This window comes from Hyperolius riggenbachi, chromosome 3 (assembly GCF_040937935.1).
Source record: "Hyperolius riggenbachi isolate aHypRig1 chromosome 3, aHypRig1.pri, whole genome shotgun sequence".
In the NCBI taxonomy this organism is placed as follows: domain Eukaryota; kingdom Metazoa; phylum Chordata; class Amphibia; order Anura; family Hyperoliidae; genus Hyperolius; species Hyperolius riggenbachi.
Window position 1 is genome coordinate 94,084,848 of NC_090648.1, and position 15,648 is coordinate 94,100,495.

At 44.1% G+C, this 15,648-nt stretch overlaps 1 protein-coding gene across 5 annotated transcripts in view; it reads right to left on the reverse strand.

Annotated features, from left to right (window-relative positions):
* Window positions 1-7,252: 7,252 nt before the first annotated feature.
* TACC1 (transforming acidic coiled-coil containing protein 1) overlaps window positions 7,253-15,648 on the reverse strand; it is a 171,103-nt gene continuing 162,707 nt past the window's right edge. For all 5 annotated transcript variants that reach the window (XM_068274599.1, XM_068274600.1, XM_068274598.1 and 2 more), the window contains 5 exons: window positions 15,376-15,419; window positions 13,536-13,696; window positions 11,630-11,736; window positions 11,202-11,322; window positions 7,253-8,738 (listed from right to left, as the gene is read on the reverse strand). In XM_068274599.1, the coding sequence (XP_068130700.1) occupies window positions 8,670-8,738; window positions 11,202-11,322; window positions 11,630-11,736; window positions 13,536-13,696; window positions 15,376-15,419 (502 nt within the window). In that variant the 3' untranslated portion in view covers window positions 7,253-8,669. The remainder of the gene's footprint in view (window positions 8,739-11,201; window positions 11,323-11,629; window positions 11,737-13,535; window positions 13,697-15,375; window positions 15,420-15,648) is intronic.

Here is a 15,648-nt window from a genome sequence, read left to right on the forward strand (position 1 = left end):
CAGCAAGTATTATTTTTTTTTTTTTTTTTTTTTTAAGGGAAATGACATAGGTGTCTCCCAAAATATAAGATGATGTACAAGAGGCATTATTGTGGAAAAACCAATTCTCAGCTTTAAATTAAATTTGAGCAAAAAGTGTCCAGTCCAAAATTATTCATACCCTTCTCAAACTGTCAGACTGTGGGAAAATCCAAAGTTCTATACCATTCCAAATAGTCCAAGCTGTACTAAAGCATCCTAATTACCCTGATTAATTGGAAAAAGCTGTTTTAATCAACTCAACAGGTGAAAACCAGCAGCTCTCTGTAGTTGGTTTGTGGACAGTCATGGCTAAGACAAAGGAGCATAGTTAGGACCTGCACATTATGGCTCACAAGTCAGGAAAGGGCTACAAGGACATTTCTAAAGGTTTTCAAGTTTTAGTGGCTACAGTGCAAAGTATTATTTAAAAATGTTCCGCACTGTGGAAACACTCAGAGGACGTGGTCGGAAGCCAAATCTGACACCCGTACTGGCCAGGATAGTGAGAAAGGTGAAAACGAATCCAAGGATCACCACCAAGGCCATCCTGGTGGATCTGGGCTTTGCTGGTGGCAGTGTCTCAAGGCAGACAATCTAACAGACACTGCACACTGCTGGGTTCCACAGATGCAGATTAAGGACGCTACTTCTCCAGATAAGGCACACAAAAGCTCACTTGGCCTTTGCAAATGCTCCTCTGGAGAAAGAAGACTTCTGGTCTTCTGTGTTATGGTCAGATTAAACAAACAATTTAATTGTTTGGTCACAATGATGTTTCCTTCATTTGGCATAAAAAAGGAGAAGCCTTCAACCCAAAGAACACCATCCCCACTGTCAAACATGGTGATGGGAACCCAATGCTTTAGCGATGTTTTTCAGCCAATGGACCAGGGAACCTAATCTCAGTAAAGGGCACCATAAAAAAAAGAGCAATACATCAGGATTCTCAACAACATCAGGCAGTATGCAGAGAAACTTGGCCTTGGGCACCAGTGGACATTTAAGCATGACAATGACCCAAAACACACAGCAAAAGTGGTGAAGAAATGGTTAGCAGACAACATTAACATTTTGGAGTGGCCCAGCCTGAGTCATGACTTGAATCCAATTGAGAATCTGTGGAGGGAGCTAAAGATCAGGGTGATGGTAAGAAGACCCTTCAACATGAAAATTTGGAGCTCATTGCTAAAGATGAATTGGCAAAAATACCCGTGGAGATGCAAAAAGCTGGTCTGCGATTATAGGAAGCGTTTGCTGTAATAGCCAATAAAGGCTTTTTCCACAATAGTCTTATTTTTCGGGAGGCTGATGTCATTTACTGTCAATCGACAATATATATACTATGAGCGTCCAACCCAATTTGACAAATGCACTACTCCGCAAGGAGGAGCTGTATTGGTTAAATACTGGTATACTGAGACAAACATTCATGAATAACCAATACTGCTACATGTGCTGAAAAAAGTATACAAAAATTATTATGTGACGATTATCACAACATGTACTCATTCATGCTGATTCAAGTTTTTAGGCAAGTTTTAAAAGTTTTTGTCCTGGTCTTGATCAGTACATGTTGTGATAATCGTCACATAATAAATTTTGTATACTTTTTTCAGCACATGTAGCAGTATTGGTTATTCATGAATGTTTGTGTCATTTACTGTCAATGACTTGCTGGTTGAATAAAAGTAACTTTAGGTCAATTATTTTTATATTTGCTACTGCACTAAGTTGTAAAATGTTTATTATAAAAAAAAAAATGAGGCTTGGGTAACAAAAGCAAAGTTCTGATGCTGTGAAACTGTTAAACACCAAGCCTTTTCAGTGCTGCCGAGTGGATTTTTAGTTTGGAGGTTCACTTGAACGTGAATCTCTGGTGTACATAAAAAGCACAGAGGTATGCTAATGCTTAAAGGATACCTTAGCGGTCACAAATTTTAAAAACGCGGGAAGCAGGCATGTGCAAGAATCGGTCCTCCAATCCACCGCTCTCCAAAGGTCACACAACGTTACTTCCTGGTTGGCGACTAGTGCGCAGGCGCTGTCCTGCTGGAGTGCGTGCTTAACATTATTCGTTAAAAAAAAGATGCACAAAATTCAGCTTTACGAACCCATACCAGACTGTGGTCATTAAGTTGCAGTGCCAGTTTACAAACCCCAATAACAGGTTATACTTTAGGTTTTCCTGAAAGTGGCCTCAGTTATATTGAAAAGGAAATAAAGAACACAGACAGATTTGAAACGCCATTTATACATACACAACAAACAAGGAAAATATATATATTTTTATATATATAGGTCTTCATATATTAGTCAACATCTTGCTTGATCTTGTTTGTGTGAGAATAATTATCTGCTGGAACATATAAAAAAAATGTCTGCCGTATAGAAAATATACTGCGGTTAAATATATATATATACGCTTATGAAGCCAGGTTTTATTATTCTGTAACAAGCTATGACTTGGCTCTGCAAAAAAGGCAAAGGTTATTTGGCTTCCATCGACCTGGAAAAATATATCGTTTAAAATAGATTTACTTTTGCAGTCAACCATAGCAGCAGAAAACATATGACCCTAAAAGGCCACCGTCACTTATTTTAAAATTTTTATAAGGCCATGACAATGTTGCTGTTCATTCATTAGTAGTTTAGCTAGGAAGGGTTACCAACCCTAAACAATTTAATACATTGGTAAGAAAACCTAAATAGAGCACAACTGTGGCAAATTGCTATTTGTTTTAAGCTATGAAGGAGGAACTTTGAGCACTTCTACAAAATCTGAAGAACAGTTGTAACAAAGCTAAGGAGCTCAATTCTGAGAACCTAAAAAAGCTAAGGAGTTCAAACTGAGAACCTAAAAAGCGAAGGAGCTCAATCTGAGAACCTAAAAAGCTAAGGAGCTCAAAATGAGAACTTGAAAAACTAGAGCTCAAACTGAGAACCTAAAAAACAAGCAGAGGTCATCTGCGGTGAAAGCAAATTGTAAAAACAATCAGATGTAGATTAGCAGCTCTATGCTGCTAAAGTGTAAATCAAACCGCCATGCTAGCGACAGGCAGCATGTCGATAGCAGGCTGTTTACATGGCCGCTGTCACTCTCTGCTGCTCTCCCGCCTCCTCTATATTGCCGATCCCTGCCTGCGTCCCTTCCCTCTCCGCTGATTGGAGGGAAGGGATGCAGGTGGGGAGCGGCGATATAGAGGAGGAGGAGCGGCGGAGAGTGACAGTGGCCATGCAAACAGCCTATCGACACGCTGCATGTCGGTTTGATTTATGTGGGCCAGCAGAGCGCAGGGGGGGTCTGGGGGAGAACAATATAGTAACAGAGGCTGGGCATTATTTGCAGACCCAGCCTCTGTGTGCAATTAGGATTTTTAAAACCCACCTCGGGTTCTCTATAAGTAGAGTAGCACATGGCTCTCAGCTTTCTGGTGAACAGAGCATGCCAGCCTCTGCTACAGAAGTGCCAGTTGAGCTAGGTAGTTTGATCTCGTAAGGTGTGGCAAAGAGCGAATACATTTTACAAACCGTATTATTTACCCATCCTATTCCATTGTGCCCGCATATATTGTTAAGTTATTCACTGTGCCCAGCAGGAAATATTCTAATCACAGAATTGTGTGCAGTCACCTACAACTGAGGTGGTAAGGCGCCCCTAAACAGTCTAATTTTTAGTGAACAATCGTATTTACGATCAAATTATTCAGATCGTATGAAATGAGAGCTAGCATGGGCCCAATCAATCCTGAATCATTGCATTATTAAGAAAAGGGGCGATCGGCAGGGCAATTTTTTTTATTTTTTTTTACAAAATCCTATCTGGTTTTGATATGATTGCAAGTTACATTTTTTAAATGCTGTGGATCAATTACATTTAATCTTTTCTTTTGATCAGAATGATCTTATCGAAAATAAGATTGTTCACTAAGTGTAGTTAAGATGTCTTAAAAATTCATCTCTGATTAATAATACAATATACTTGATTTTTTTTTTAGCTCGGTTTCAAAAGTCAAGCATGCCTCTTCTACTGTTTACGGCTAAAACAAGTTCCTGGCTAGTCCGTACTACTGTGTAGTAAAAAGAAGGGCTGAGGGACCATTTACAAAGGAGTAGGGAAGATGGAACATTTTAAAAGCACATTTTCCCTACACACTGCAGCTAGCTTACTATCAGCAAAGGCACAAAGTTAAAAACGAATCCTTAACATACCGGGAGTGACATGCCAGATTCTAAAATGGGCCTAAAATAATGCAAGTAGATTGCATTAAAGATCAGGGCCCCTTTAGAAGACATATTAAACACACTTAAAGGGAACCTATAGTCCCCTTAAGGATGAGAAGGCAGAATCTGACCATCCTTACTGCCTTTCACTAAATCTTATCATTAGCGCTCTGATGCTCTGGGGCCCTCGATGGCATTCTACTAGCAAACATGAAATAAAATCGCCTGGAAAAAAGGGTGCATGGAATTGCCGCTAGTAGAATATCGCTACAATTCGCTATATTCTACTGCTGGATTCCGATAGTAAATATTGGTAACTTTTACAGATATTTTACGATAGCTAAACCTAACCCTACCCTCACATCGATCCCTCCCCTGGTGGTGCCCAACCCTAATGCTGGGTACACACGATTTTTTTGGCCGATTTGCCATCTGATCGATTTCCTGGCCGATTTCCAGCTCAATTCTCGTATCTTTTCTTATCCATTTCCATTCACTTCTATGAGAAATTGACCAGAAAAAGCGATCGAAAATAATATCGGACACGACGGAAATTATCTATCGAACTGTCTAACACACAAGACCCCCTCCCCCCCAGTGGTGTCTAACCCTACCCCTCCCTCCTAACGTAAAGCTGCAATATTGCAGCCAACAGGTTACCTTTTTTCATTGGGAACAAGTGATTCTTCAACAGTCTGTGCAGGCACAATGAAAGAAGATGGTAATGCAATTTACAATGGTTTATTATCCATCACACTGCATTACAAGGTCAGATTTGTGGTTAAAGTGCACCAACACCACGATTGGTTGGCGCCTTTACAGTCAAAACTGGGTCACGTAGTGTCAGGTCACCAGAAGTGCGTGGAATTCTGAGTACAGAAGACCACCTATGCCATCTGCCTCTTAGACTGTCCTCTGCCTTGAGAACAGTTTCATGGTGTAATAGACAGGCCAGAAAGCAGGTCCAAATCAGATTTTCACCCAGTTTTGGGAGCCTTTCACAGTTTGTAAAGGCACTGGCATGGTGGTAAGCAGCACGGTCCTGTGTAAGCAGCACTACAGGTGCACTTTATAGACTCTTTGCAGAAGTCTTGATCAATGATGAACATAGGCTGCATCTCTGATTCGGAGCACTTTACCTTTCACACTACAGGGCACCCTAAACAAAGGTCTTGACAGAGTTATTGCCATCACTGCAATCTCTTGTATTCTTGCCCCGGTACTGTGAAAAAAAGGCAATGGAAACTAAAAAATAGCTTTTTTTACTCCCAGGAATTCCCTTGTGTGTTCAGCATCATAAGGATGTCCATACATTGTTCGATTTTTCAGGCCATTCAACGTTTTACCCGAGAATTATATTGGACCAAAGAAAAATCGGTACCACACCATGGCCGCCCAATTGATTTTTTAGATTTCCATCTGAAATCGGTCAAAAGGATCGATCTGATATGTTTGACCAGGTGCAGTGATAACAGCGTCTGCTCTTGCGATGACCAACAGCTCCCCTACAAGTGTCCAACAAACCTCCCTCCCTGTGCAGTGTTGGAGACTCATCAGTCAGTTTCTTGGCCTTCTCCGGTGTCCTGTACCACTTGACACTGGCAAATGTAGTGACGTCACTAAATGCGCCTGCATCACATGGTACGGGCGCCAATGGTGACAGCAGACAGCGGAGGAGGTCAGGATTTGGGATGGCGTGTGTACGTGTGTGAAGTGTGTACAGACAATACATCCCTCTCTGATCCGATTCCATCAGAGCTGGATCTAGCTAATGGTCCAGAACCAAATATTGACCCAAACACAGTTACTCACCCTGGACTACAGCCTGGTCCTCCTGTGGGTCACTACCTCCACAATAGGAAAACCAGGAATGAATGAAGGGGGCACTCAATTGGCGAAAATTAAACTTGCGTTTAATCGATAAAGGTACTTAACAAGTCATGTTTCCGGGTTTCCCTGAAACATGACGTGTTGAGCAGCTTTATCAATTAAACGCAAGTTTAATTTTCACCAACTGAGTGCCTCCTTCATTCATTCCTGGTCTTGCTAATGGTCATATGGCCACATGGAAACCGAATCTCCCTGCCGTCAGTTCCCGGGATTATGTGGACTAAACTAATCAGGCAGCTCCAGAAATTCAATACAGATAAAATCAGGTTTCTGGCAACGAGGGCAAATTCAGGAGCTTCTGCAAGTAGATAGTTTCTTTTTCAGTTTCTCTTTTCACACAGTTGTGACAAGGAGACAGTGACCATGGATAGTAGCTGAAGCACTTCCAGGCATTTATAGATAAAGTACCTGGTTAACGGGGCAGCATTCATTTTCTACATCAGGACTACTTTTCAAGAATTTGTGAATATTGCATTAAAAGTAAACATTTAAGAAGCTGTAATTAATTACCGACAGCAATACACATCCTACAGTTATGTGCTAATCATCACCAGTCCAATAATGGGAACATTTGCTGTGTCCTCCTTTCTCTTCGCCGGTATGAACTGTGGAATGACCCAATGACATCAACTTGAACACAAAGGTTTAAGTTTAACACCTACCCAAGTATAAGCAATTCTGTGTACCATAGAGAGCCACACACCCGGGCTACACTGCACAACCTGACAGGCAAATTCCTATCTTCTCATCCTTTGAGCTTGTTGGACAATGAATCCTGAGCCATCACACCGATTGCTCATTGCCCAATAAGCAGCCAGGGAAAAGTGAAACAGGAAAAAGTGGTAACATTACCCGAAGCAATCTCTCTTTGAGCAACTGTTCACCTGTGATAACTGTACAGACGTACTGCCCAGCTCTCTGTCCTGTGGAGAGAGGGGGATGGGCAGAAGATGTCCACCCACAGTGTGCACTGCAGATGACAATAGCAGTGGGTGGAACTTTTTTTTTTTTACTTGGGGAGGGGGTCATTGCACTTGGGGAGAAGTCATTGAAGGAGAGTCCAATGACGCTGGAGGACACTTGTACTCATACTAGATTATTTCCTGAAAATACTGCCCCCCCCCCCCCCCCCGAAAAATCACATACAAAAACGTGATGCAACGGCACTGCGTTTTTTTCGAGGTCATATCCCAGGAGACCTCGCAACTTCCTGTAGAAGGACCTTTAGCCAATCGCCATTCACAAGAGAAATACAAATGCATTGCAAAAACGCAAGTATGCGATTTTAGATGCTTGAAAAAAGTGTGGAGTTCCGCTCAATGTTCCAAAAATATTGGCTATGATTAAGGACCAATGTGCGTCTGAAACAGGTAAGCAAACTTTTTTAGCTGTGTGACCTGCATTCAATAAAGATTTTGATATTTTTGGAACATTGAGCGGAACTCCACACTTTTTTCAAGCATCCAAAGTCTGGGGGATGAGTTACCCGGTTCTAAGCTCTGTTCCTCACATCAAGGTCGAGCGGACATCACACTGAACTTTTTCATATGCGATTTTAGACTTGCACTGCGTTTGCACTTGGCGATTTTCAGTGAGAAAAATCTTTTGTAAACGTTTGCTATGTGTTGCAGCCATTTTAGCCATATGTTTTAACAAGAGATATCATTTGTAGACGGTTGCTATGCATTGCTGCGCTTAGTCTTACTGAATAAACTCTGCTTGACTTAAAATATATAACATGCCTATAAAACCTGTGCCCCGCCTCACTGCAGCTGAACGATCGCCCTACACTAAGCTATTGGACCAGCCAATATCAGCCAATCATCATTATGACAGGCAAATCCTCCACAATCCTCTTACAGATCCTCTGATGATGCTGAATTTCATGAGACAGGAGGGAAGGGGGGAGTGGACAATATTGGCTGTGATTAGAGTGAGCCTTTGATAAATGAATTGTGGATTGTCAAACAATTGTATATAGAGTATTTTCCACAACCCACCCTCCAGAGGATCTCATGGAAGCTGCTAAACCTAACCTCTCCATTTCCTGGCAAATAGGATTTGCTGTACAGTAAAAGCCGTTTCTCATTAACACGTTTGACTATGGATAATGCTAGTTGTGCTGGTTAAGAGGCTTAATCCTGCTCTGCCATCACCTCACGTTTACAAAGAGCTCATAATAGGGACTCCTGGAGGGCTTGACTTGCCCTATGTGGAAACTGCAGGTTGTTCTGATGAAAAGCACAACATTACATCAACAGATCACATGACCTGGCAGGCAGGCAACGTATATACAGAGAAGGAAGCTCCCGCTGGCCTCACTGCCCATAGGAAACCCATTAAAAAGATGTTAGGAGAGGAAGGGGCGTGGTCATCAGGGCGGAAACCATATGCAATGGGCTTCTTTACATCTGGAAGTGAAGCGGTCTGCTTCTATTAGTGTGTTATCCCCATGGTTGCTTTCATGGCACATGCTGATTGGCTGATAGGTACAGAGGGTGGGGAAAGTCAAATGGGAGCAGCAGAAAGGACATTGTTCAGTCACTCTTCCCCATCTTGGCAATAAGCTCATCACAGATCTTTGTCAGCTCTTCTATTTCTTGGTTCTGGAAAGAAAAAAAATGCCAATATGAATAAACAGCAGCTGCTCAGATGGTAATCTTATACCTTTATCTTTAAAGGGTACCTTAGATTGCAGAATAAAAATAATTGTATACTCACCCGGGGCTTCCTCCAGCCCATGAGCACTGATGCGTCCCTCCTCGTCCACCAGAGTTCCTCTGTTTGGCCGCACTTCGTCCCGGTAATCTGGCTCAGTCGCACCAGTCGGCTCTTCTGCTTATGCACGGCACCCTCCATGCATGCACAGCAGAGCCAAAAGGTGGCTAACTAACTGCGGCCAAATGGAGGCACCCGGGAGGACGGTGAGGGACGCATCGGTGCTCATCAGGCTGGACGGAAGCCCTGGTGAGCATAAAAGATTTTTATTCTGCAATCTCAGGGTTACTTTAAATGAGAACTCTACCCACTGCTGTGTACAGCACATGATGATGGATTAAACTGCTTAAAGAGACTACACTTCTTGCTCATGATGCCCTGCAAATCCAAAGGGCTCTACAGACTACCACAGGTCAGAAGAGTATTGGCTAAACAGATCTGCCATTGGACGAAAAAAGCTCCACACTGCCAAATTGGGGAGGGTGGAGCTTTTGTTTAAATCCCCTGATCTATTTTAAATGTATTTAAACTAATCCGTTTCTCACCCTCACCACGTTTAATTCTTTTAGAAATGGGTGTAATGCCTGATTTGTAAGGGACAGTCACATGGTCCCTGCTGATCTGTAGAAGACAGAATTCTGAAAGTGGCAGAACCACACTGTCTTCTGGGAGGAGGGGTGCCCTGTAAAAGCATACTGCTCAGCCTCTCACTTGTAGAGGTCAAGAGAAGTGGGTGACACGGCCAGTAGGGAGTGTGGAGGGAGGGACTGGATGGCCTGCCTCTCTGAATCAGAAAACCAGAGCTGAGCTGGTACTTGACTGGATTTTTCAACATTAAAACTTAAAGAGAACCCGGGGTGGGTTTGAAGAATATTATCTGCATACAGAGGCTGGATCTGCCTATACAGCCCAGCCTCTGTTGCTATCCCAAACCCCCCTAAGGTCCCCCTGCACTCTGCAATCCATGATAAATCACAGCCACGCTGCTGACAAACAGCTTGTCAGAGCTGGCTGTGTTTATCTCTATAGTGTCAGTCTGCTGCTCTCCCCGCCTCCTGCAGAACTCCGGTCCCCGCCTGCATCCCTTCCCTCCCTGCTGATTGGAGGGAAGAGACGGGGGCAGGGACTGGAGCTATGCAGGAGGCGGGGGAGCAGCTGAGACTGACACTACAGATGTAAACACAGCCTCACAGCACGGCTGTGATTTATGAGGGATTGCAGAGTGCAGGGGGACCTTAGTGGGGTTTGGGATAGCAACAGAGGCTGGGCTGTATAGGCAGATCCAGTCTCTGTATGCAGATAACATTCTTTAAACACACCTCGGGTTCTCTTTAAGTCATATGACTGGTGTGAGGTAGACCATGAAATTTGTGTAAAAATATTTACAAGTTAGAATAGGGCTTTAAGCAATCTCACATGAAGAAAAGGTTTGTTTTTAGTTCATGGACAAGGCATTCTGGATACCTGCAATATTCGTAAAGTGTCCAAGATAGGCAATATCTTGGACACTTTACTAGTGATTTTTTCTGGCATCAATGCTTGTGACCATATTTTAAAGGCACTTGTATTGACCTGAAGAAGTGGGCTGAGCCCCGTGAAACACGTTGTCCTTTTTATCGTGCCGAAAAAATAATTGACTGTATTTTTTGGACTACAAGACTCACTTTTTCTCCCCCAAAACCGGGAGAAAAAAAGTCACTGCGTCTTATAGTCCAAATGCAGGGAGTTCCTGACTTGTGAACGCCTGCCAATACGAACCTCCAACCTGCCGCACTGTGGGGGACTCCCTGTACTGTGCCCATGCAGAGGAGGACACAGGGGGACAAACGTAGGACACAGGGGGACACAAAGGGGCAAAAGGGGGACACAATGAGGACATAGGCGGACACATGGGGGACACAAGAGAAACAGAGGAGGACACAGGGAGACAAGAGGTACAAGGGGGGCATGAGGTACAATAAGCCCTTTCTCCATGGATGCACCAGGTTTAGTATATATATATATTTTTTCCCCTGGTTTTTGTCCTCTAAACCTAGGTGTGTCTTATGGTCAGGAGCGTCTTATATGGTAATCTTTTTACATTTACCTTGTGGGTTGGGTTCTTACATCTGGAGTGGTAAAGACACCTCCCCCTCCACCTATTTTTTGTTTTATTGCATTACCTATTTTTGGGCACCTCCACCCCTAAGTAAGATTGACAAAAGTTCTAAAAGTTCTATGACCAAATTAGTGAAAGCGGTTTTGTTGCTGGATATATTCAGGCCATGTATCAGTGTAATGGCAGCTCTAATTGACTGCAGGAAGCTCCCACTGTTCAGTAAAGTCAGATGAGACAGGTGGAAGACACGCACCTTCTGCTGCAGCGCCCTCTCCAGAGACTCCACCTTCATCTGCTCCTTCCTCAGGCTGGCCGTCTGTGCTGCGCTCTCCGCTTTAGCCTTGGTGCGCACCTGGGCAATCTCTTCATTGGCTCTATCAGGGAAAGAACAAAATGGAGATATTGGACCAAAATGGACACTGCACTGCTGCTAAAAGCAGAATGCCTCCATTCATCAGCTACAGTTTTCATTGGTCCATTTCAAAGCTACACAATTTTGCATAAAAGAACAAACAAACATAAGATGTGCTCAAAATGATCATCATTTCATGGACCATCACTAGGCAAACCAGAGAAACACTAAATCAATGGAGAAGCTGTCAGATTTGTGTACTGAGCTGAGCCCGTATGACAGCATTGGTGCACCACCCAATACAGAAGCACACAGAACATATGACTCACTTGTTGAGCTTTTCCTCTGCGTGCATCTTCAGGGCCTGGTACCTCTGCTCCTCCTGCTTCACTCGTGCTGAATAATCCTGAGCACACTTCTTCAGGGCTTCTTCATTCTGGAAAAACCATGACAGTGGAAGCTGCTGTTACACACGGATGTCACATGACCTGCACACACTGATGTCACATGACCTGCACGCACACACATACAAACAGAAAAAAGGGTCCCATTCCCTAAACCAGACCATAGTAAGGGGTTAAGTACACTTCCACCAGACTGACCACAACCACCTCCTACTTAGGAAGGACAAGAGGCTCCTACTTGGCTCCTCCCAAAACTCTGAACTAGATCCAACAAGGCTATGCTGTCTTCTGCGCAGAACGCTCCCGACACGTGAGTGTGATCACGAGCAGCCCGGCCATACGCTCCCGCAGGCAATGCCGACCTGGTGAGATCAGCATCTGCAATGAAGGGGGACCCCAGTACTCCGAAGCTGCGGCGAGAGGCATGGCGGCTGCCAGGGGCTGGAGGAAGCCCTGGGTAAGTTGATTGTTTTTTTTTTTGGGGGGGGGGGGGTCCCCTTGGATATGTCCTGTAACCTCTTAAGGACCATGGGCTTAAACCCCCCTAAAGACCAGGCCATTTTTCACAAAAAGGGCCACTGCAGCATCGCTGCAGGGCCGCACAACTCAGCAAACAAGTGATTCCCTCCCCTTTTCTGCTCACCAACAGAGATCTCTGTTGGTGGGGTCTAATCGCTCCCCCAGTGTTTATTTTTTTTACAAATATTTTTGTTATTTTTTTGAATAAGTATTGCTTCCCTCCTCCCTCCTCCCACTAACCATTCACTGTGTTCGGCTGTCATAGGCTTCAGCCTATGACAGCGTATCACCTCTAAGCCTGCCAGGGGGACAGCCGTGTCACACGGCTGTCCCCAGTACAGCACTGCCATAGATCACAGCACAGTGCTAAGTAAATAGACGGCAGTTTTACCGTCTAACAGTCTGAGCAGTGATCGCCACTGGGAAACTGAAGGCGGAGCTGAGGTCCGTCATCCAAGTGGAGAGGCCCGCGCATCAGCATGCGCGATCTCCTGCAAACCACTGCTCCAGGACCTAACGCTGACCGGCGTTAGGCGATCCTAGGGCTGCCGCCGTGGCCACGTGCATCGGCATGGCGCGGTCAGCAAGTGGTTAAAGGGAACCTGAAGCGAGTAAAATTATTTAAAATAAACAGGACGTAGCTGCAAGTGAATGTTACATACTAACCTCACCGTCAGTTCCTCTCAGAAGCTCACAATTTTCTTCTTACAGTGATCCCTTTCAGTTCTGACAAGATTTTGTCAGAGCTGAAATATACCAGTTGCTGTCAGTTATATATCAGCAGTTACAACTATATGTGCAAAGTAATGTCCATGTCTCCCTATGGCTCAAGTAGGTGATATTACAGTTTAACAGTGTGCTGACTAGGAAGCCGTTATGGTGTATTGGCTATTTTTAAAATGGAGGACAGAGAATTCCATTGATCGCAGTGGATAAACAGGATGCAGGAGAGGCGAAAGAGATTGATGAGCAGACTACACTGAAGGTAAGTATGACCTGTGTATGGTTATTTTTACATTTTATTTTCAGTTCAGTTTCTCTTTAAGCATACATCGAGATTTATGACCTAACACAATCGTCAGACCACCATCTCCCCAGCTGGATCAGGAATATTAGATCATGGCATTACAGTGCAGCTAAATAATTAATCAGATTAGTCCATGCATAACATTAGAACTTGGAATATGTTCTACAGGCAGCACGATCAAGGATTAATACCAAACTTTACATACAGCAGCTCCAATGACATTAATCCCTTGACTGCACAACATGTGGTTGCCTCCAGCAGACACAGTATACGAGTGTTTGGTACCTTCTTAAAGCCTTCTAGGACACCCTTGAGATTCTCATATCTTCTGAAGAGGTCAGAAAGGGATCTCTCCACTGAGTTCAGGTCAGCCAGCGCTTGTTCCTTCTCTGCAGTCACCTGCTGGAGGCTCTTCTGAGCGGTCATACTGCTCCTCTGCTCATCCTCTGCACAGCAACAGTAACAAAGAGAAATCAGCAGATTTGAAACAGTTACAGTACCTGCAGCTATGATCCCTGGAAAGTATAAATAAAAGCTAACAGCATCTCAAACATGGGGCACAATCTGCCCAACAGAGAGTTTAGGGAAGGTCTGCCAAGATCACAGACTAAACAGGTGTGCCCAGCTGCTTGTGTGTGACAACTCATGGAGTAGCAAGTAGCCCGTTTACAGGGAACCTTCAAGGAAATCAATACGGAGGCGGACATATTTACAGTATTTCCTTTTAAACAATACCAGTTACCTGGCTGTCCTCTACAGGCTGTTTCCACCAACTGCGGCTCTATACTGTGATTTTTCACAATGGAACTGCAACCAATGCATGTCAATAGAGTAGTTTCCATTGAAGTCGGATTTGCCATAGTAGAGCAATACGATGTGCTACATGAAAAAAATATGGATTGCATTCTGCAGATTTGTGCAGCACGCATCCAATTCCCCAATGATGAGTGACAGCCGCATCCGGATTTCCTTGGATTCCCTGTATACAACCGCGGGGTGAAGGCAGCTCTCTGCAATGCAGAATGCATCCGGCTAGTGGAAATAGACCCGAAAGGTGGCCATACATCTCTCGACTTGGCAGCCAATCAACCTTCCGATTCCATAATTATTACTGAATCGGATAAAAATCTGTGCTGCGAACAGCATGCCCGATCGGTGATGCAACAATTTTCGGGACCAAATTGGTCGCATGTATGGATCGGACATGTTTCAGGATGTTTGGCCATTATGGTCAATCAGGTGTGCAGCAGTAATGGGGAGCAATAACGGGACAAGCGGCAAACACCCTAGCGCTGTTCCACCTAGTGTACACATTTTCCCTGTAGGTGCATTTATACATCACCTGTCCCATGTCATCCACCACGCAGTGCCCATCAGTCTTCTGCTTCTGCTTCTTCTATTTGTGCCTCACACGCCATCGGTGTTTAGTGCGTGTGATGTCACACATCTGCCACGCCGTGTGAGGCGCAAATGGAAGAGGAAGAACCGTAAAACGAATGGGCACCACGCGATGGCCGACATAGGACAGGTGGTGTATAAATGTACACACGGGAGTGGCGAGCTCGGCCAATTCCCAAAAGATTTCATGTTAAAATTAATCGGGAATCGGCCTGCAGTGTATGGGCAGTTCACAGATCTCTCTCTAATCAGATTCGGTCAGAGAGAGATTTGTCTCTTGGTTGACTCTGCCCATCATCTCTATATGTAGGACTACCTTAAAACTTTTAGCCACAGACCCTGAACAAGCATGCAGATCAGATGTTTGACAAAATCTGACTGGATTATCTGCATGCTTGTTCCAGGTTTGTGGCTCAGACACTACTGCAGCCAAACAGATCAGCAGGACAGCCATGCAACTGGTATTGTTTAAAGAGAAATAAATATGGCAGCCACCATATCCTTCTCACTTCAAGTTCCCTTTAATCAGCTGGTATTTTTGCAAGTCTCTGATTTGCTAGTCATAATTATGTGCCAACGGAGGAAGTGATCAGAGCAAATCAGAGCTTTGCACATCTATCAGCTGATTAAACTAATCACATCCTTCATGCCTTCTGCTACACATGAGCAAATGCAGGCATGTTCTTCACGTGTACAGGCAAATAATATTACAAACAGGACATCTCACCAATCATTTGTGCAATCGTTTTCTCATACTCGGCAACAATCTTCCTGCAAAAGAAGAGAACACAATTTATAATACGCAAGAACCGTTCATTCTACACTATTGCACAAATCCAACTACAAGCCAACTATGTAAACAACACAAAGGAGCAGTCATGTTTGCCATCCAAAAACTGTGCTCAGGCCAATTACAAGAGCATAAGGAAGAAAGGGATCCTGACAGCTGTATCGTGAACACAGCCGTCGAGGGAGCACTTGTATCTTTTTCCAGAGTGGG